The 23,273-nt window shown below is 47.2% G+C and overlaps 1 protein-coding gene across 3 annotated transcripts in view; it reads right to left on the bottom strand.

The window, feature by feature from the left end:
• The window catches only part of FOXJ3 (forkhead box J3), a 123,915-nt gene that overhangs the window by 15,698 nt on the left and 84,944 nt on the right, over nt 1-23,273 (bottom strand). For 2 of the 3 annotated variants that reach the window (XM_029065393.2, XM_029065394.2), the window contains exons 5-8: nt 20,850-20,933; nt 11,862-11,963; nt 6,399-6,527; nt 4,607-4,778 (exon numbers count right to left, since the gene is read on the bottom strand). In XM_029065393.2, coding sequence (XP_028921226.1) covers nt 4,607-4,778; nt 6,399-6,527; nt 11,862-11,963; nt 20,850-20,933 — 487 coding nt within the window. The remainder of the gene's footprint in view (nt 1-4,606; nt 4,779-6,398; nt 6,528-11,861; nt 11,964-20,849; nt 20,934-23,273) is intronic. The other variant, XM_029065395.2, reaches the window with a different exon arrangement.

Below are 23,273 nucleotides of genomic sequence, written 5' to 3'. Positions count from 1 at the left end.
GCGCCGACTACGTGCCAGGCACTGTTCTAAGTGCCAGGGTGGATACAAGCTAATCAAGTTGGACACAGTCCCTGTCCCGCACGGGGCCTTCACAGTCTTAATCCCCACTTTGCAGGTGAAGTAATTGAGGCAACGAGAAGTGAAGTGACCTGCCCAAGGTCACACAACAGGCCAGTGGCAGTTGGCAGACCCGGGATTGGAACCCAGATCCTTTCGACTCCCAGGCCTGTGCTCTATCCACTAGGCATGCTGCTTCTCCTTGTCTGGTAGAATTACATTTTTCTACTAACCAGACAAATTCAGATGGCGGAGCACGTTTGGAGCGGAGCTGGGAGGGAGGATGGGGAGAGAATACTCTCCCCTCCTTCTTGTCTGTATTACAAGCCAAAAATTCTTTTGGCACGTGTGACGAACCAGACTCACTATCTGCGATGCTTTGAACGACGTTACGTTTTATTTCTGAGATTCGTGATCCTCCAAAAGTCTCCGGCTGCAAGATGGCTGTCTACTGCTGTCGCCCGTCAGCCATCCACGGCTATGACACATCGTCTGAGGTGATGCTCTGCAGTTTCAAAAGTGCTTCTCCGGCCTTCCCTGCTCGGGGTCACCCGACTTGAAGTCATCACGCTCGGGCATCCCACTGTCATCTGTTCTCCTACCCAGTGGATCCACGCTGCAATTAGCACCGCTTGGACGCACACCAGGGCTTTGCTGTTTGTAACTGTTTCCGGACATTTGATGTACATTACGGCACTCGGGCAACGGCGAGGGAGAATCCAGTTGTTATATCTGTGGTAGGCCCAAATCTCACGACAGCTGGGCCTGACCTGCGTGACCAATGATTTTTTCCAAGGGACATTCCTTCAGGCAGGACCATGAGGAGCCGGGAGAAATGGAAAATGAACCGCTCAGCTAGCTTGCAAGCACCCCGTTACTTTCTGAGGGGCTTCTACTACATCAGTCTTGGTGGTGTCGGTTAAGTTTCCACAGTCTGGACGGCTGCCTGAGAGACGGTATCCGAATCCTCCGTTCACTGCTCACACCGAATGAAGCAGAAAACGTCCAGAGCCAGTTTTTTAGGTGGGCAAAGCTGGTACTTGCCCATTTTTCAAGGTGAGATCACCATCGGGGAAGGAAAAAAAAAAACCCTCCTCTGAGAGACCCCCCCCACTCCAAAACTATTAACTCCTAAGCTCGGTCTGGGGGTGGGAGATGGGGGAGGGTGGGTGATTTCCGCACCAGAACTTCAAGCTGGTATTTAGCATGCTCACTGAGCACTGCCGGTGAACATTCCAATCCTGTGCGGTCTGATGACTTTTTCCCATGCCTTGAGTCGCTGCCAACCCATATGTTGAAAGCTCCCATTACGATCAGCTTGTCAGATGTACGCCCTCCTGAGAGGAGTCTGTCTAGATCCTTGAAGTTCTTTTGCAGTGTTCATCACAAGTGCTGAGGACGGTGGCACGGGGCTTCTATTTTGGAGGGGGGAGCGGGGTCATCGGCCAGTCATTCAGGTTCAAGGAAAAATCGGGTGGCTCCGGTTCACGATTGCCCCACTGTTTTCCGGGGAAAGAGGGGAGCAGTTAACACTCCAGAGAGGTCAGTTCAGAAGAAAGCAGTCAGCGCCCTTTTTCTGGGAGCTACTCTTCAGCCGGCTGCTTAGCGTAGTTATGCTCAAAATGAGGCAGCAGGAGCTGCTACTTTACAGTTGGGGAGGGGAGACCTGAGGGGGTGGGGATGGAAGGGAGTCTGGGGGTGGTCGGCAAGGGTGGGGATGATGGGATCATCCATCCAAAGGACGTGTGCTTGATTTCATTTTTTCTTTTGGTTTTTTTTTCGGGGGGAGGTGGTAAAAGGAGTAGCTGTGCTGGTCTAGTCTCACCTCCTCTGCACCAGGCCGTCCGTGACCAACAGCAGTCCCCGCGGAAAGGCTGACCACAGCCGACCGCAGACTGTGGTTTGGGACCAGCAGATCAGTGCTCACCCCGATCAGTTGCAGACCCTATTGGGCCTTCTTCTTCTACTCGAGGTAGGAATTCACTTCTGTTTTAGAAGTCGTTGTGGGTCAGGAAGGCTTCACCAGACCACATTAGACAAAACGTAGACCGCAGAGACAGTCAGACGTTCCTCTGTGTTTTGCGGGAACAGTAGCTATTGCCCTGGCAATTAGGACTCCATCACACAGACCATTTGGTGGGGGTGTAATCTGTCAAGTATCGTGAATGGGTCACGTAGAGCTGCCCCCGTGCAATTCAGCTACTGTTGGTTGCGTCCTGGACCTCTCCGCTAGCTTCCTCTTGGCGCGTGTCTCTAACGTGGCTCTCGAGGCTCGGCTCCCAGCGTGCCCTGCGGGCGCCACGGGATGCCTGCATGGACTTGCGTTGCCGCTGACTGGCCCCAGACTTCTCCACCAGCATCCCCTCGACCTCGCCACCCACATCGTCCAGACCTCTCCATCAGCATCCTCCTGGTGCCTGCCACCTCTCCGTTGCATGTCTCTGGCTCTGCTTCCAGGTTACCTCGCGCACCGTAGGCCAGCCCATCCGTGAGGACTTCAGCCGCCACTGCTCAGGCCCCTCCAGCGGCATCCTCCGTTGCAATTCTAGGGATTCTGCTCCCGGTCTGCCCTGTGAGCCGCGGGCTGCACGCGTGGACTTGAGCCGCCACTGGCAAGCCGGATCTCTCCACCAGGTAGCCGTGCGATTCCTCCAGGGACCTGCCATCCTCACTTCGCGGCTCTCGGAGCCCTCGATGTACCCGTCTACCGGCCCGCCGTGCCGTCTTCCCGGGTTCACACGTCATCTGTCCTCCACATCACTGAGGAACCTCCACCCTGAGCGGCCCTGTCCCATTCCAGCAGGGCAGAGAGATACAGCTGCGGCCCGACGTCACTTCCACAAAACCTCGGGAAGACTGTGGCTGCGGTCCTTGGACCTGGCGGATGTGGACTCTGAACCGCGGGGAGCCTGAGATTCTGCACCTCTTACCACAGGACCACCCAGCTCTCTGGGTTTTGTCTTTACGTCATCATCGTGTTCTGTTTCATCTCCCCTTTTTATTTTTAGATTGTGAGTCCTCCAGGGGATAGGGGCCTAACAGTGAATTGCCATTATTGCCATTGCCATTTATTGCCATTGTTCTTGTCTGTCCGTCTCCCCCGATTAGACTGTAAGCCCGTCAAACGGCAGGGACTGTCTCTATCTGTTGCCGACTTGTTCATCCCAAGCGCTTAGTACAGTGCTCTGCACATAGTAAGCGCTCAATAAATACTAATTAATGAATGAATGAATTCTTTCCCAGTGCCCCCGACACTGTAAGCGCTTAATACTATTACTACGCTATTAAACTGGTACTGGGAAAAGGGTCTGGGTCAAGGGGGAGAGGGAAGGAATGGCGGAGGCAGAAAGAGAAGGAGGTTGGGATTGTGGAAACAGACAGGATCGGGGTCACTAATAATGATGATGGTATTTGTTAAGCGCTTTTTATGTGCCAACCACTGTTCTAAGAACTGGGCGGGGGATACAAGGTGATCAAATTGTCCGATGTGGGGCTCACAGTCTAAATCCCCATTTTGCAGATAAGGTAACTGAGGCCCAGAGAAGTGAAGTGACTTGCCCAAAGTCACACAGCTGACACGTGGCGGAGCGGGATTAGAACCCATGACCTCTGACTCCCAAGCCCGTGCTCTTTCCACTGAGCCACGCTGCTTCTCTAAGGCCCTAATGGGGGAGGGAGGAAAACAAAAAAACTCCAATCCTCTATCTTTCCCTTGTCAAGTACAGGGACTTTTATTTCTTACTTCTCCTCATGTATATGAAACATTTTAATCTGAAACCCCGAGTCCTCTCTCTGATGGGACTCCCACTGAGGGGAGGAGCAAACAAGTCACCAATCCCAAAGATATCTCGGTCTTTTTCATACCCAACCTCTTCCAGATGGCAACACTTTAGGGGACTGTCTCTAGACTCCCCGCCACCCCTTGCAAGGCCAGTTCACTTCAAATATAAGTTACCGCAAAGTAGCTGTAACTTACGATACGTTTTGATGGGAGCCCAATCTACTTTTCCTTCACCGTCCCTGGGGCAGTGGATGCATGGAACTAACTCAAGAATACAGAGTGAAGATGCAAAAAGGCAACAGAATTCAATAACACTACTTTAAAGGCACCTCACAATTCCACATTCCTCCAGTCATCGACACAGAGCCCAGAGATGGGTCCCCACCCAGGAATAGCATACTTCTTCCCGTTTTATTTTAATTTTTGCTATTTGTAATTGCACAAAGCCCTACTCCAGCTGCATTCTGCCCCATACGATTTTGAATAATTCCACTAAAAGAGGACACATAGGCCCTCCTAATAGAATGCGGCAATTAACAATCCCGTACACTCCGGGAATATTAAAGACTCTGTTGGCTATAATCATGTACTCTAGTAATTAGGGATAATTAAGATACTTCTTCTCAATCAAAATTACATTATAACTGAAATCTAAATGCTAGCTTTTCTATTTCTTTAACTACGAGCTAGGAAGAGTAGATGAACGATCAGTGGAAAAATACACCATTCACATGTTTCGGAAATAGTTTGAAGAGGCAGAGAACTCACCTTGTTGGCTGAGAGACTGCTCAAAAACCGATTTATAAAGGCTTCGGAATGAGGCACTAAGATCTTCAAAATTATATTCTGAGAAAAGTAGTTTGTCTCGTTCTGGCATGCTGTATTGTGGCTGTTGTTGAGGAGTTAGTGACTGAGAGACTGGTTCCGGATGATTTGTCACCTAATATTAAAAGAAAACACCACCGATTCTATAACTCTGCAACTGCGCTCATTTCGCAAGACGGAATAAAACACAACTATGACAAACACTTCTGTCCCGAACCCAAGCTGAGCTGGTGGGGGGTGTTGTCCCCTTTGGATTCAGGCCCTATCTGGCTTGTCCATTAAGTCACACTGCACACCCTTGATGGTCTCAACGGTAGTTCGGACCTAGGTCCTGCTCTTCGATCCAAGAGTACCGCCGTCCCCAGTTTTTCCATGGTCGTAGGTGCCAGCTCCATAGGGACATTGAGGAACGATTGTCCCCTCAGCTTTCTGAGCAGGATTCCCAAGACAGAACTACAAGTTCCCCATCGGTGCTGGAAAAGCCTAAAATGGTGGATTTCTGTTTCCGTCTTCCCTTCCATCGCTGTGCTCCCATCCTCCGACCACTCTCAGCTGATCCAGGTGCAGATCCCAAAGGGCATATCCTGGTCAGCGTTTTAGTATCCCAACATTTTTATTGTGTTTTCCACGCTGCTGAAACCTTCCAATTCCTACTTATGGACTCCCTTCGGAGTGCCCTCCTTTCCACAAGGTACAATGGAATTGGCAAGAAACACCCCCTAGCAAAATTGTGAATTTGAGCTAAGAAGTGCAGAGGGTCCAAAATCCTAGAGTAGATCTTGAATCTCGGTAGAGCCTTGGTCCTAAAGAACAGCTGAAGTTCTACCTACCTTTCTCTTCATTTCTACGGAAAGTAAGTGAAATTACCGGAAAATAGGAAAAGAACAATAATAAAAAGTGAGCACCCAGAAGAATGGGAGAAACCAAAGGTATAATATGGAGGAGGAAGATAGAAGCAGTGGATTCCTTTGTACTATAAATACCTTTTAAAAAAAAAAGTAACGTGGTGGTCATTAGGGCAATACTAAGATTTAATAATACACCATATCTATTCAGGTTCGTCCTTTTAAAAAGCATTTCCAAACAGCCTTTACAAAAACAATCTCATTTGATCTTGTGCAATGGGGACGAGCAGAGATTATTGTCTTCATTTTACAGAGGGGAAGATGAACCCAGTGATTTGCCCAAGGTATTCCAGCGGATAGAGCTGGGCCTAGAAGCTCAGTCTCCTGGCTCCCCATCCCAGCTGTGTCCACTGAAACACTCTGCCTCCCCAGATTCCATAATTCGCAATTAGGAATGCTAAAAGAGAATGAACTGCTTTTAAAATCTCTCACTTTCTTTTAAAAATCTGGTGGTTTTTTCCCCCCGAAGGAGCTCGATAGTCTACGGAACCCCAAGTAAATAATAAAAATTCAGGGTTTGAAAAGAACGGTGTGTTCAGCTGTGATTTTGCTACAGTGGCGCTGAAGAACAAGGGGGTCAAATCTACTCAGAACCACAAGGACCCAGCCCCTTCGGGATAAAAGTCTTTTCAACAAATTACAAGCTAAGTCCATTCAGGATGCTGTTGGGTTCCCTTCCTGCGTTGCTTTAAGAAATCGGTATGGAAGTTTCACACCTCTCTAGGCTAATAAAAAGGAAGCCTGTGGTCAGCTTCTATTTTCTTTAAGCTGTATTCGGTTTTATTGTTGACTTTCAAAAAAATATCCAAGTAAATTGCATCCAACCTTACCGGAGTGTAGCTGTGAACACTGCCTACGCTGTTCAAGTTAACAGATGCCAAACTCTGATCGGAGAGACTGTTGTTAAGGCTACTGCGAGGACTGTCACTGCCATCCTGATCGGTGTTATACAATGTTACCTACAAATACCAAAGGACAAGATGTTCACCCACCAGCTATCAACGGTCGACAGTCTTTGCTGAGCACTTATCCTGTGCAGAACACTGTACTCGGCGTTTTGGAGAACACAAAAGAATTAGAAGACAGGATAACACTGCACAGACAATTATTTTCTACGATAATCGTTCTTTCAAATCCAGAAAATACTAAGTAACATAGACTCATTTTCATATGGCTCTGAATTGAGGATAAGCTCGCCGTGTCTTAAATGGAAATAACGAGTATTTTTTTTTTTTAAATGGTATCTGTTAAGTGCTTACTATGCGCCAGGCACTATACTGAACTCTGGAAGGATAGAGCCTTTGAAAAGATAGAGGAAAGTGAGCCCATAAACCTATTTTCCAAAGGAAAAAAATGTAGCCAATTGTCAATGGCATTTACTGAGCATTTCCTCTTTGCAGAGAGTACTGTGCTAAGCACTTGGAAGAGCACAACACAACAGAGTTGGCAGAAACGTTCCCTGCCCACAACAAGTTTACAGTCTAGGATATTAACGATTCCATTTCTGAGATTAAATCTACCAACACAGTGGAAGTCAACATGGCTAACACTCCGCCCCCAGGCTTAATCTAACCAGTCAAAACAAAAAAGAAAATGAACAAAAAAGCCCAAATCTCACATAATTCAGAAAAGAGAAAGGCCCTAATATTCATGGTGCTGCTCATCAGTCTCTGTGCCGTGCAGGCTCCAACCACTTCTGGTGGTCTTAACCAGTGGCTGTGAGTCATGTAGAACGACCAGGAAATCTGCTAAAGCCGCTGCGGCTTTGCTCTCTTCTTATTATTATTAATCGCATTTATTGAGTGCTTACTGTGTGCAAAACACTGTAGTAAACGCTTGGGAGAGTACACTATAATATTCACATTTCCTGCCCAGAGCGAGCTCACGGTCTTGAGGGGGAGACAGACATTAATATAAAATAGATAAATAGATATATTACAGATATGTACAGATATATATATAAAATTGTGCTGGGAGAGAGGAATGAAGGAGACAGTACGAGAGGCACAAAGGGAGTGGGAGAAGAGAAAAGGAGGGCTCAGTCAGGGAAGGCTTCCTGGAGGAGATGTGCCTTCAATAAGGCTCCTCTGACACTGTCTCAATTTTTTTTTAAATGGTATTTGTTAAGTGCTTACTATGAACCAGTCACTGTACTAAGTGCTGGGGTAGATACAAGCTAATTGGGTTGGACATGGTCACTGTCCCACATAGGGCTCACAGTCTTAATCTCCATTATGCAGATGAGGGAACCGAGGCAGAAACACGTTGAGTGATCTGCCCCAAGTCACACAGCGGACAAGTGGTGGAGCTGGGATTAGAACCCTGGTCCTCTGACTCCCCGGGCCACGCTCTTCCCACTAGGATATGCTGCTTCTCAACTTGCCTAAGGAGTTAGTAATACTAATAATGTTGGTATTTGTTAAGCGCTTACTATGTGCCAAGCACTGTTCTAAGCACTGGGGGAGATACAGGGTAATCAGGTCGTCCCAAGCGGGACTCACATTCTTAATCCCCATTTTACAGATGAGGTAACTGACGCACCGAGAAATGAAGTGACTTGCCCAAAGGCATACAGCTGACAGGTGGCGGAGCTGGGATTAGAACCCATGACCTCTGGCAAGCCTGTGCTCTTTCCACCGAGCCACGCTGCTTCTCGAGTTGCCTTGGAAGGGATGGGATAGGCAGAAGAAACCTCCTTTTAAGGTGTTCTATTGCTGTGCCCTTGGGAAACTTCACCAAGACAAACGGCATCAGTTTTTGTAAAAATCAATCCCCCTGAAATCGGTATTTAATAGAATTGCTTAATAGAATGGAAAGAGGAATGCTACCAAAGTACCACCTGCCAATTTAGGGTACTTCTGGTCAAAATGGTCAGTGAATTCCCTATACAGATTATATTATTATTACATGGCGGCACAACCAGTGGGAGAGGAAGGGATAAAATGGCCCATCAAAAGCCTAAAGAAAATCCAAAGGGGTGAATGCAAAAGAAAAGGTACAAAAGGCCAACACCAGCATTTGGAAAGACTCCTTTACAAGCCGGCAGAATAATGAGGGTCCTATCCGTACGCTAACTCGACGTGAGTCCGCGATGAACACCTAAGCAATAAGAGTACGGCGATGCCTGGGCCAAGAAGTAGTCTATCTGCTGGAGCCAGCATTGGTCAGTCCCTTATTTGAGAAACTGGGGTCAGTTCTGATCATTAAATTAAAAAAAAAAAAACACAACAGAAAGATTTGGAGAAAATGGAGGGGAGCCAGGGATAAGGAACAGAAATAATTAGGTCCTATGAGGAAAGCTTAAAGGGAGTGAGCTTGTTTAGCCTGGAAAAGGGAAGGCTACAGGGAGAATTGACAACTGTTTTAAATTCTATGAATAATCTCATGAGTATGCTGAATGCTCGTTCATCTCCAAAGGAGATAAAATAAGAATAAATGGGTTTAACTAGGCATGACCAGAGAGTCTGGTTAAAGAGAGCTCTCAGGGAAGGGGCTTAGGGGGGCGGGCCCTGGGCTGAGCCAAGCCAGGTCCTTCTCCCTGGCTCCCCCGAACCCCCCGCCCTCGTAAGCGTGTAGGGACCTCCCCTCACCCTCAGGGGCAACAGTACAGGCGTGACCTTGTGGTTCCTTGGCATGACCCAGATACGAAGTCCGTCCGACTGGCGACAGGCCCATTCTCTTGGGGTTTAGCTCAGGCCACACATTTAGACTAACGACTTCGTTAAAACGTAAGAAAGGGCTACTGAGATCTTTGGGAATATGTCTCCCAACTCTGTTGTACACTCCAAAGCGCTCACTACGGTGCTCTGCATACAATAAGGGCTCAATAAATACCACTGATTGACTTAAGAAAAGGATAGACAGCTTTTTGTGCGGGACGGCTTTGACCCGGCAGATTTTTTTATCTGCCTTGGGGAAGGAGGCAGGCCCAGGTGAACTGCGCGGGCTCCTTTCAGTACTAGAATCTTAGGTGTTAACGTCAGACACAGGAATCTACTGATGGTAAGGACTGCATATCCCGATCAACAGCCCGAACTATTTCCCCTCCTTTTTAAAGTGGCAGTTCAGTTCGGTCGTTACAACGCCGTGCCAGGGCAACCTCGATCTCCCAGACTTTGGAAGTCATCTCTCATGGAAAATTAACATTGCCAGAGAAATTCAAAGCCACCGGGCCCAAGGAAGCACAAGAACTCTGACATCGGGCCAGAAACCAAATTCCCATTTTGCTCTGTGTGACTGAGATGGGCAATCATACTAGGAAAAGAATGCCATCAGCGTGGCCTCTGTAAACAACCATATGTGCCAGGTACGGTGAGGGATACAAACAAATCGGGTGGGACCCAGTCCCTCTCTCATGTGGGGCGCACAGTCTTAATCCCCACTTTGCAGATGAGGTAACTGGGGTCCAGAGAAGTGAAGTGACTTGCCTAATGCCACACAGCAGAGAAGTGGAGGAGCTGGAATTAGAACTCAGGTCCTCTGACTCCCAAGCCCACGCACTTTCCAATAATCCAGGCTGCTTCTCAGAGGCTTTAGGAGAGCCTCTGAGTCCGACGGCAAGACAGGAGCGCTTGACGTTTGCACCCACTCACCGGCAAAGCTCCACAAACTCCGGAGGCAACGCACTCCATCAACAGCTTGGCTGAAAACCTGATCAGATGACTAATTTCGAGGCTCCCCAAGCAAGTGCTGTACTCTCAATTAAAGGGAAAAGCCTTAGACGACGAAGAAAAATGTTTTTAGAGTATCTTAGACTCAGCGTGGCGTAGTGGACAGAGCGCGGGCCTGGGTGTCGGAAGGTTCTATTTCCGACTCCGCCGTTTGGGCGCTGTGTGACCTTGGGCACGTAACTTCACTTCTCTGGGCCTCAGCTGCCTCATCTGTAAAATGTGGATTGAGACCGTGAGCCCTATGTGGGACAGGGACTGTGTCCAATCCTATTTGCTTGCCTCCATTCCAGCCTGGCAGAGAGTGCCTGGCAGAGAGTACAGTGCCTGGCACAGAGTGTTTAATAAATATCATCATCATTATTACTATTATACCTTCTGCGAAAATGATGCAAAATCGATGAGATGCCTTGAAAGACTTAGGCAAAGGAGATCTTGACATGGAGGGATTAAGTTTGAGAAGGAGGAATGGCAAATTGAGAATTCTGGACTGTTCTCTCCTGTGCCCTCCCCCCACTCCATGAAAATATCTACCCAACTTGCAGTAAACCTGGTCCATCACAGATTGGCCTTATTAGCCACCTGAGAAATCATAATGAATTCAGATGGAGAGAAAAAAATACCTCTCATCCATGAAACTGTTTCTGCTGCTAATGATATTAATGATACTTCTGATGAAGATACTAGGATCTGTGTACATTCTTCCTCAAACCCCCTGCCCGCGCCCCTTTCCCCCCGACCCCGGGCCCCATTGAAAAATTGTAGTCTTTAGCCAGAGCAGCCTTTTGGATGTTGCAACAGAATAAATAAATCCAATATGAAAATTTTTCCTTCCTTCTTTCTCCACCAGTCAGAAGAGTAGCAGCAGCAGCAAAATGACAACAGACACAATCAGCATCAGTAGCGGGGAAGCATATCACGCCAGGGGTCGTAGATTTCATTTTAATTAAAATTCTCCCTTGCCTTTTTGGCTCAGCCTAATTTATCGAAGGCCGTGGGCTTCTCAGCCAGGGCTAATTAGCGCATCTCGTCAACGTCCTCTACAGCCCCTAGGAATACTGCTGTGAGGCAGGGGGGTGAATTATTTCCATTTTGCACTTGGGAAAAGCTAGGTGACAAAACTGGGATGCAGGTGTTTGTCACCCTGACATGCAGGAGTATGTCTCTTGGCCTGTACTTTGCTTGAGTCACCCTGTTTCTTTAATATTACATTATCTGTTTTTCAGCTCTGACTTTTTTTTTAGAAGAAAAACCTTGAAAGAACTTATCTGAGTAATGCTTCTTGGAAACAACGATGTGGTTGTGAAAGTACCTTGCCTCCGGGCATGATTAAAGAGATGAACAATATGCTACGAGAGAGTCGGCAATTACTGTAATAGGCTATCCTCAGTAAACCTCTGTGCATTTATAATACTTAGAAAAATCCTTTCCTAATGAACCTAACTCCCCCCAAAGCCCAAACAAACTGGGTCTCCCACCCACCCGGGAGGTGCAGGGTCTGAAAATCAGGGTATTTTCTCATTCCGTTACATAGCACACATATTTATATAATAATAAGAGCCAGAGAGTTACTCAGTAATGACAAACTAAAAAAAAAAGCAAAAAACACAAAATAAAGGCAATTACTTTGTTAGTCACAGTGTTGATGGCCAGAGTTGGGGAGGCACTTGTAGAAACAATACACTCCATTCCCAAAGAATCTGAGTCTATGCTATATGGAGTTGAGGCCTAAAATACAAGAACAACAACAAAAAATCAGGATTAGCTCACATGACTTCAAACTCATTCAACATTATTTAAAAAGACGGTCAGAGAATCTTCTGCACACCAACATTCTGCATTCGGTCCGTCCACGCAATCGCCCTTTTGAAATGGGAAACGATCGGCTGCTGAACAGTGAATCCCTCAATCTCTGGACACCAGCTGGACTCAATGACCCACAAAGGTGAACAGCGGCTGCTTCGACACCAGTCACGAGGATTCCGTTCTGCAGCTACAATGGTCGTGCGGCTTCACCTTGAGGATCTCCTCGCTCCTGTCCAGTTTTTCTGACTCGGTCTTTCAGTTGGTGTTTGCTCCTCCCACTTCAATGTCACTCCCCAGGTATTCGGCTCCACTGTCATTTTATCGAATTCATTATCACTCCTTTTCTTATTCCAACCATGGCGGCTATGAACTGATTATGTCTCTTGGCCTCTCTCCTAGTCTTCCATCATTTTCTGCCACGAGGTAGAAGTGCCAACTTTGCCTTGTGAGTGGGGGGGGGGGGGGGGGGGAGAGGGAAGGAGGGAGCAGAGCTTTTGGGGACAGAGCAAGCATATGGAACTTGCGTGTGCCAAATAGGTTTTGAAGAGCTAAGAGTTCACAAAGTCCCTGTTTGTGATTTTTTTTTTTTTAAGCTCCGCTTGGAAGCTCTCAGGTCTTGTGGGAGATCTGGGATGAGCAAGAAGGAGAGGCCAGCCTCCACAGCTGCAGAACCTAAACCAGTGACCTTGCCTGCAAAGATAGAGATCTATGGAGGTGGTGGTCCATAATGTAATGGGAGGGTTCACATGAAGATTGAATCTATGCTAATCACTTCTCTGACAAAAATAATAGTAATATTTGTTAGGTACGTACTATGTGCCAGGCACTGAACTAAACGCTGGGTTAGATACAAAGATAATCAGGCTAAGTAGGAGTGAGAACAGGTACTGAATGCCCATTTTGCAGATGAGCGAACTGAAGCCCAGAGAAGTTCAATGACTTGCCCAAGGTTATACAGAAGGCACGGGATAGAGCCGGGTTTAGAATCCAGGTCCTCTGACTCCTCCTTCCCCTAGACCACACCGCTTCGCTCAAAGTCATAACAAAACTCCTTACCATCTCCTTCCGGCCCTGCTAGATTCACGCTGTGAAGTTCCCTCCCTCTCCTCTTCCTTGCTTCCCCTCATTTAGAGTCAATCACCGGTATTCATTGAGCGCTGTGTGCCGAGCACAGTACTTGCACCTAGAACAGTGCTCTGCACATAGTAAACGCTTAACAAATACCAACATTATTATTATTACTAAGCGCTTGGGAGAGGACAACAGAGCAGGGCTTGCAGACGACTCGTTTCCTGCCCACAAAGAGCATCAGTGTCAGGGAACTCTTGGCCTCCAAGATCATAAAGTAATTTCCTTACTCGTGTCACACTCTCTTAAAGTGTGACCCGAACCTCACCGTGTCGCGGGAGCGGGGGTGGAGGGGAGAGATAAAAGTCAGAAGTCGGATGATGCCTGCCGGGCCTAACCATCAGCGCGAAAAGCTAGGGCACCTCACACGGTGGCCAGGCTCGGCGGGACTCCCCCAAACAGCCGGCTACCATGGGCCCCGATCACGGCAGCTGCCCTGGCAATCCCCTGCTAGTCTGTTGTACCGCGGCACGGCACCGGCAGTCTCCGCTGCACTATCGCTTTGGCTCAAAACATGCTTTTTACGTTAAATTCCTGCCCCACAAATGCTTGTCATTCCTTCTGCCCCAAAGGAAACTCGACTGGCAGAGTGGGATGGTGGAGCCGTGCAAATTACCAACGCCTATAACCAACTCCTCTCTTCAAGCCTTCGGGGCCGGACCGAGGCCCGTCCCACGTTAGGACAGGAGATTCCGCCGGCTCACAGGCAGGTAGAGAAGTCAGTAGCCGGTTTTAAAATGTGCCGTTCCTGTAGCAGTGAAAATTCTTCCCCGCAGGTTACCATCTGGCTCCTGAAGCCTCGCACGATTTTCCTGCTCCCAAAGTATGCGATAGTCTTTTTTTTTTCTTCTGATAGAATATTTACTACTGAGGTGTTTGAGGACAGATTAAGCTATGGCTGTAAACACATACATAAACTGACCAGAAACACACAGCTTCAGATACGTCCCCCGGCACACAGTGACTGTTTGTGCCAGGCCTTGTAGTAATGGCATTTATTGAGCACCCGCTGAATGCAGTTCCACTGAACTAAAAACTTGGGAAATAAAATGAAACCAAAAGACATGTTTCCTGCTCATAAAGGGTTTATGCTCTAATGAGGAGATCGAACAGATGCACTGATTATGTAGACAGACACGGGGACTGAGGGTGGAAATACACAAATGCGAACATCCCGACAAGATACGGCTGCAAAGTTGAGAACTGAGGTACTGGTAATTACTCAGGCTTGGCTTATTGGAAGAGGAAGGGATTTTAAGGGGATTCTGAGGGTGGGGAGGGCTGAGATCTAAAGTCTATCTAGGATTTGATGTTACTGCTTAATGGTGGAGGAATGTCTCATGAAAAGAGCTGCCCTAGCTTACAACTGTCCAATTCGTGGTCCAGGGACTAGACATTACTCTGGTATGGAACTGGCTTGCAGCATGGATTTGGCCTTCTAATCTGAGAACTGAGGTTAAAAAAAAAAATTTGAAAAATGGTGCCTGTTTCCTCAATGAAACTTCACATTTGCTCAGATTTCATATCAGTCATCAGCACTGCACATGTGGTCAGGGTCTTTTTGCCTCAACTACCAAGGCAAACATTCTGAAAACAGAGCTTAGCTTACTGCATATGATGAAGAAAAAAAAACATGCACAAAAAAACCAACCAAAACAAAACCAAACCTCACAATCTAATCTCTTTTCTCATAGTGGTTCTGACCCTGCAAGGATAATGAGCAACAATTAAGTTCTGTCAGTAAAACAGCAGATGTGCTCAAAAGCACACAACAATTATGTCATTTTTGTAGTTGTCTTTTCTCAACCACAACATAAGTTATGGTCAGGATGGATTTTAAATCTAACGGGTGGTGCTACGTCAGAATCTACAAGGTCATTTTATACTTCTTCCTCCATCTGCCAGCAATATCCTCTCACTTCAGCTTTATTAATGGGAATAGAGTCTCGCTCCACCAAGCAAAGAATGTGCCTCTAAATATAAAGAGAAGCTTAGCAAAAAATCCTGTACACTAAACAATGACTAATAGGCACTCTTCAAGGTGACCACAGATAGGATGCTTAAAAAAAGACATATTCACTCCAAAAACATGAGCCAGAACTCAGAATGCCTGTTGTGACGGGTGGGATCCCAGTTACTGGGGGGTCGAGGGGGCATGCCCCGAGGAGAGCATTGTTAAGAAAAGTATGAGAGACACTGAAGGAGAGGCTGCGTGAGTGCAAATCTAGAACAAATGAGGAAGGAAAGAGGGAAGAATATTATGTCTTTTTAAAAGCAGTGACGCACGAGCCAGATAAGAGCCGCTGCCTTTAGCAGATCTGATTGCAGAAAGAGGGTAAGGACAGGCAAGGTTGGAAGTGCATAATTTAGGTAAGAGTCAGGAATCCAAGAGTGGGGAGTGGCGACTATGTGCCTGGGTGTAAAATGTGAGAGGGTGGTGATGGTCTCAAGCTTTGGCTACTCCATGAGGCCTTTCAACTGCAGTGTTCGCAGAGGACTGAAAGCATTTTTGATCCTTTTGGGGTCCCAATCTGCTAGGGGCAAACTAACAAGAGAATAGCAGCCCAAGGGAATGACCTGGGGACAAACTGCTAGCTTTGGCTCAACGCTCTCCTCGGCAAGTCCCCTTGACCGACTGAGGCTCGTCCGGTCCCCCTGTCGTGTCCCCGCATATCGCTGCCGTCCCGAAAGGCTACGGAGCAGACCCAGCAGTGTGGCCTAGAGGAATAGAGCACGGGCCTGGGAGTCAGAAGGACCTGGAGTCTCATCCCTGCTCCGCCACTACTCTGTGACGTGACCTTGGGCAAATCACTTCACTTATCCGTGCCTCAGTTACCTCACCTGTAAAACGGAGATTAAGACTGTGAGCCTCATGTGGGACAGGGTCCGTGTGCAACCTGATATGCTTGTATCCATCCCAGAGCCTGGCACGTAGTAAGTGCCTAACAAATACCATAGCTATTATAACTATTATCACCCCAGTGTTCAGGCAGGCCCGTGTACGGCAAAGAGCGACCCTGAACTGCTAACACCCCTGGGCAAACCCTCATATGGACTCCCAAGATTTTCAAGAAGCAGACACCAAGATGCAATCGTAAAGAAAAATGCTTTAATCTGCCTGGTGTCAGCCTAATCAATGGTATTTTTTTGAATACTTACTGTGTGCAGTGTACTGTTCTGAGTGCTTGGGAGAGTGCAGCACAACAGAGTTGACAAATACGTTCCCTGCCCTCAATGACTTGGAGCTTAATGACGTTCAACACTTCTTTGATGAAGTCTGACAAGTAGTGCTAGTTTCAAATCCCATAACTGTCGGCTCCTTAACCAAGCAGACTTGGTTACAATTAAGAAAAGCGTGGGTTTGGTCCAACAAAAAACATCATCTGTGCTGTACAAACCGGGCCACTGTGCAGCTATTCGTCGGCACCCATCTCGAGAATGCACTGCATGAGTATCTGCTATGTGTTTCAAAGTGAAAACTTTCTGGGAGAAGGGGCAAAATTAGAAATTGAATCCCCAAGACAGCTAATCACCAGCTGCTGAGTCTACTTGCTTTAGTTGAGGCAAGCATCATATTCACTAAAAAAAAAAAGGGCTGTCAGATTTCAAAATAGATTATTTTTTAATATATTTAATGTTGGTCTCTGGAGAAACAGACCATCCTGATGAACGGCTGCATTTTGGAGATTTCAACTATTAATTTAATCTGAGCACCGGGAGACCGATTCGTAAACATCCCCCACAGATGTTACTATGGGAAACCTAATTCCTAACGACAGCACTACCCCCAAAGACTGCAAAAAGAAACGGGGGGGGGGGGGGATGACCATCCCAGTGACTTCTCCCACTTGCTTGTACTTCAAGCAGAGTGATTTTGAGGTGAGAGATTTGGCTAAAAATTGATTTTGCTCAGGTAACTTTTTTCCACCAATAAAGCAACTTCTTACTACACAGATGACTGTAACCATTTAATAAGTCAAGAAGGCAAGACGTCTGGTATCGTCAGACCTCGACAAATGAATTCCTCGACCTCTCGAAGATGCCTGACCAGAACAAAGACCGTCTCCCCACTTGATCCTATGCCTCATGAATAAGCGGCAGCAGGGCGAAGTGAAGATTTCAACCAAGGTTAAGAGCATATGAGAGTGGCAATATGGTCGAATGCTAATCCCAGACAAAAAGTGCTGCTTGGGTCAACTTGGATAATGTACTATTTAATCCTGGCTTCATAAATCTAAAAGTCCCTTGGAGCACAGGCTCCCATTTATTCCACACTAGAGGGACAAGGATATGTAAATAAACTGGCTGCATCCGGACACAAAATAGGCCAATGGACTAGCTACGCAGACAGAACACTGCAGTTTTTGTATAAAACTCAAGCCTGATTTTACCAGACATAAATGCACCATTTTAAACACAAGATCCTCCTTCAGTGGCTCCTAGTATCCTTCCAGATAAAAGCATGGGTTCCCAATCACAAGCTTTCAGACAATTCGCCACTTGGCCCCCGGTCTCCCTCACTTCTCTAGACTATGGGCAGGGAACTTGTCAACTCTGCCGTACTGTCCTCTCCCCAACACTCAGTAGAGTGTTCTGCACACAGTAAGCACTCAATAAAAACCCCTGATTGATTGATTGCCCTGACCACCCGTTACCTGACTGAATACCATGGGTTAGTAACTACTGATGCCAAGCCTACAGATAAAAATGTTGATTTCTTTCATTTTTGTTTCAGTCTCTCCATGGGCGTTTGGGGAAATGGTAAAATTTTCCGTACTTATTTGCAAACTGTGTTAATGTTATTTAGGTAGTCCAAATAATCCACTTGTATCACCTGTATATTTTAGGTGATATATCACTTAATCCACTTATAATCACCTGTATATTTATCACCTGTATCATCTCTTCTCTTGTCCCAAGAAGGGAAGCTTGTTTTGGGTTGGGAACACGTTTAGCAACTCTGTTATGCTATACTCTCCTAAGAGCTTAGAAATAATAATAATTATTATTATTGTTACGCGCTTACTGTGTGCCAGGCACTGTACTAAGTGCTGGGATGGATCCAAGCAAATTGGGTTGGACACATTCCCTGTCCCAGATGGGGCTCCCAGTCTTAATCCCCATTTTACAGATGAGGTAACTGAGGCACAGAGATGTTAAATGACTTGGCCAAGATCATACAGCAAACAAGTGACGGAGCTGGGATTAGAACTCATGTCCTTCTGACTCCCAGGCCCACGCTCTACCCACTAGGTCAAGTAGTCTGCATAAAGTAAGCACTCAAAAAATACCACTGATGGACTGGGTAAATTATTTAAGGAAGGGATACACAAGTGTACTTTTACAGAAAGCCAACCTGGTCATGATGATGACTGCTGGCCCATTAGTTCCACTCTCACCCATCGGTGGGCAAGGGATACCAGGTGGCATTCACTCAGCCCTTACTGGGTGCAGAGCACTGTACTGAGCTCTTGGGAGAGTACGATATAACAATAGACACATTCCCTGCTCACACTGTCTACGGGGGAGACAGACATTAATGTAAATAAATAAATAAATTAGAGATGTGTACATAAGTGCTGTGGAGCTGGGAGGGGGGATAATTAAAGGGAGCGAGTCAGGGTGACACAGAAGGGAGTGGGAGAAGAGGAAAGGGGGACTTAGTCAGGGAAGGCCTCTTAGAGGAGATGTGGCTTCAAGAAGGCTTTGAGGCGGGGAGAGTAATTATCTGTCAGATTTGAGGAGGGAGGGGGTTCCAGGCCAGAGGCAGGATGTGGGCGAGAGGTCGGCGGCGAGATAGATGAGCTCACGGTACAGTGAGAAGGTTAACACTAGACGAGAGAAGCGTGCAGGCTGGGTTGTAGTAGGGGAGTAGCGAGGTGAGGTAGGCAGGGACAAGGTGACAGCGCTTTAAAGCCAATGGTGAGGAGTTGTTTGTTTGACACGGAGGTGGATGGGCAACCACTGGAGTTTTGGGGGGGAGTGGGGAAACGTGTCCTGAAAGTTTTTGTAGAAAAAAGATCTGGGCAGCAGATGGAAGTATGGCCTGGAGTGGGGAGGACAGCAAGGAGGCTAATACAGTAATCATGACCAGAGGGGATACGCGACTGTAAAAGCATGAAGAAAGCAGTCATTAGTTGTGCCCAGCTTCCTGATATCAACTCTGAGAGTTGTACAACTCCTCAGACCCCTCAATTATGAGCTATTCAGATTAGCTAGCAGGTGCCCCAGCTAAGCAGCTGCCTACAAACTCCAAGGAAGTCTCACTGGCCGCCCAGAAAAACCTCTCCGAACCAACACAGTCTGCTGTTTCCGCTCCTTCATAAAATTAAAGGTTCACCACTTTTGGAACCTGAGTCCACACAGAATTACTCATGATATACAAGGCGATTCCACCCCTTCTTTGAGTGCTTACTGTGTGCAGAGGACTGCACTAAGAACTTCTTCCGAGTCTTTCCAAAATCACTACGTAAATCAATCCCAATTTTCCTGTGCTGGGCAAGGCTATGCCCCTCCTGGGCACTCATATCTATCTTGATGATGTCAGGAGATATGCAGAAACATTTAAAATATAATCCTCAATGTAGACATCTGGCAATTTACCAGAATGGGGTATTTCCCTTCACTCTAAAGACCTCAATACATCTACTAGCATTTTTTCTGTAACTTAATGTTGGTGTACTTCACACTTCTTTATCGGCTTCCTCCTCCTCAACTTTGCTACCTCTTTACCAGGAAGATGAACGAGAAAGGCAAGTGGAGCAGGGCCAAGGATCGTCAGCTGGGGGTTTCTCCTTCTCCCCTTCTCCCCTCTTAGCTAGTTCTGATTCTGCTATCACCCGAGTTAGTTATGCAATTGATCTTTGGACTCCAAATTAGAGGCTCTTTCCTACTCTAATCAGATACACTTGAGAAGTTCCACTTTAGACCCAACCAAAGGGAAAAAAAATCCCCTAGCACCCCCTACAAGAGGCTTTTTCAATTTTGTACCCCAATCTGTCCCAGCAGAGGAGAAGAGGGGAAACATCGGAGAGATTCCGACTGGAGAGCGGAAACCATACTTCTAGGGTCAAAGGAAATGGACAGTGAATAACCCCTTAACGTTACAGACAGTACATTACAGTTATCTAAAGCAAATCTGCAAACTTAAAAAAGGAAATAAGTCCATGGTTTACCTAAAGGGTGTGGGGTGACTACCAACCAATGGACTGTGGAGTATTTGCTAATATACTACTGCTAACCGCTAGCTAGAATGCAGTGCTCAAGCCTTATTAAAAGCTCATCTCCTCCAAGAGGCTTTCCCCTAAGCCCTCATTTCCTCTTCTCCCACTCCCTTCTAGTTCACCCTTCCACTTAGACTTGCCCCCTTTATTCACCCCTCCCTCTGCCCCACAGCACTTATGCACACGTCTGTCATTTATTTATTTCCATTAATGCCCGTCTCCCCGGCTAGACTCGGGTCCCCGGCTTGTTGTGGGCAGGGAACGTGTCCACCAACTCCCGTACACCCTTCTCTCCCAAGTGCTCTGCACACAGTAAGTGCTCAATAAATACCACTGACTGACTGACACAAAACATTACTGTAGGCAGAGGCTTTAGAGGTGGATGCAACAGACGTTTCCACTCGTGCTTTCTGCTACGCCCAGAGACTCGGGTTTAGTTCACGAAATAAAGATTTACCCGTTCCACTGATCGTGCCCTCTTCTTTGGCCGAGTGGGCAGTGCGTCCTCCTTGGGATTGGTATCTATTGCCCAATAGGAACCCTAAAGATGGAGAAATAAAATGAAATTAAAAGCATATTAAAGTACAGACCGATCAAAACTGAAGTGAACTGCCCAGACTGGACCGCCAGAATTCCAGATTTCATAAGGTAACCTTCCACAGAGAAACAGTAAATCTACTACATATGTAATTCCAAGTAGTTTATTAATTTAAGAGAAAATGAGGGGGAAAAACACAGTGACTTCACCAAAACCCCAAGGGGCACTGAAATAGCATTCCTGGAAATGTCTTGCTTATGCAATCGTATGCATATTCTGAATCATCCAGTCAGTAGGAAATGGGGTTGGGTTTTTTTATGCTATTTGTAAAGCGCTATGTGTCAAAAACTAAGCTAACTAACACTAAAAACTGTTTTAAGCACAGGGGTAGGTACAAGTTAATTAAGACAGACACCGTCCCTGTCGCACATGGGACTGACGGGCTAAGTAGCAGGGAGAACAGGCATCCCCATTTTAGAGTTGAGGAAACTGAGGCCCGAAGTGAAGTGACTTGCCCAAGGTCATGCAGCAAGCAACTGGCAGAGCCAGAATTAGAAGCCAGGCCCGTGCTGTCCCCAGTGGACCCTCTGCTTCTCTACGCTGGTTCCCGGCTCCTGTCTCCCACCCTCATGGCGGCGTTTGCTGGGAAGCAAGTGGTCATCTCCACCATGTAGGCTACCCCTGGGAACTTGGTAAGACTCTGTGTTTTCCCCTAACCGCTTCATGCTTGCTTACCTCCTACTCGCCAATCCCACCTTTGCAGCAAGGATGAAGTAAGTGTGCAGAGGACACTCCCCACTCCCCACTCCAGTCCATACTTCTATCTGCTGCCCAGATCTTTTTTCTACAAAAACTTTCAGGACACGTTTCCCCACTCCCCCCAAAAACTCCAGCGGTTGCCCATCCACCTCCGCATCAAACAAAAGACTCCTCACCACTGGCTTTAAAGCAATCAGTCACCTTGCCCCCTCCTACCTCACCTTGCTACTCCGCTACTACAACCTAGACCTTTTGACCTTAGGCTTCACGGAGCTTCCTTTTTTTGTTTTGCTTCTCCAACTGACTTTCTCTCCTAATACAATCCAGTTTAACTCTCCTTGTCATTCATTTATTCATTCAATTGTATTTATTGAGCGCTTTCTATGTGCAGAGCATGTATTAGGTGCTTGGAATATACAATTTGGCAACAGATAGAGACAATCCCTGCCCAATGACAGGCTTACAGTCTAATCGGGGAAGACAGACGGACGAAAACAAGACAACATAATCACGATAAATAGAATCAAGGGGATGTAAACCTCATTAACAAAATAAATAGGGTAATAAAAATATATACAAATGAGCACAGTGCTGAGGGGAGTGGATGAGGAGCAGAGGGAAAAGGGGGGCGGTTTCATCATGGGTTCTATCCCAGCTCCACCACATGTCGGCTGTGTGACCTTGGGCAAGTCACTTAACTTCTCTGGGCCTAAGTTATCTCATCTGTAAAATGGGAAGTGAAACTGTGAGCCCCAAGTGGGGCAGGGACTGTTTCCAACCGATTGGCTTGCATCCACCCTAGCACATAGCACTGTGCCTGGCACACGGTAAGTGCTTAACAAATATCCCAGTTATTATTTATCCACACACATCTGGTGGCCCCTACACGCAGGAGGTCTGGCTTGGGCCAGTGTTTATTACATGTCCTCCACCCAAATACCTTGGACCGAGAGACAAATACAGTCTCTTTCCTCCTTCCCAAATCCACTGATGTTGTCACCTCTCCCATATACCCTTCCTACACCAACCTCTCTTAATCCGGACGGCAGACTCTCTCCTAACCCATTCACTTGCCCTTGGGGGCTTCGGGACCTACTGACCCGCCTACTTAGACTCTGAGCCCTACTGGCACCAGGACTTTGCCTGACCCATTTATCTACTCCAGTGCTTAGAACAGTCTCCTTCGGGGGCTCCTCCTCCCCCTCCCATCCCCTAACTGTAGGGGTTCCTCAAGGCTCAGTTCTTGGCCCTCTTCTGTTCTCCATCTATACTCACTCCCTTGGTGAACTCACTCACTCCCGAGGCTTCAACTATCATCTCTATGCAGATGACACCCAAATCTACATCTCCTCCCCTGTTCTCTCTCCCGCCCTCCAGGCTCTTATCTCCTCTTGCCTTCGGAACATCTCCAGCTACATGTCCTCCCGCCACCTCAAGCTCAACATGTCCAAGCCTGAGCTCCTTATCTTCCCTCCCAAACCCTGTCCTCTCCCTGACCTCCCCATCACTGTGGACGGCACGACCATCCTTCCCGTCTCACAGGCCCGCAACCTTGGTGTCATTCTTGACTCCGCTCTCTCGTTC

This window comes from Ornithorhynchus anatinus, chromosome 5 (assembly GCF_004115215.2).
Source record: "Ornithorhynchus anatinus isolate Pmale09 chromosome 5, mOrnAna1.pri.v4, whole genome shotgun sequence".
NCBI classification, from domain to species: domain Eukaryota; kingdom Metazoa; phylum Chordata; class Mammalia; order Monotremata; family Ornithorhynchidae; genus Ornithorhynchus; species Ornithorhynchus anatinus.
This window is presented reverse-complemented; position numbering and strand designations above follow the sequence as displayed.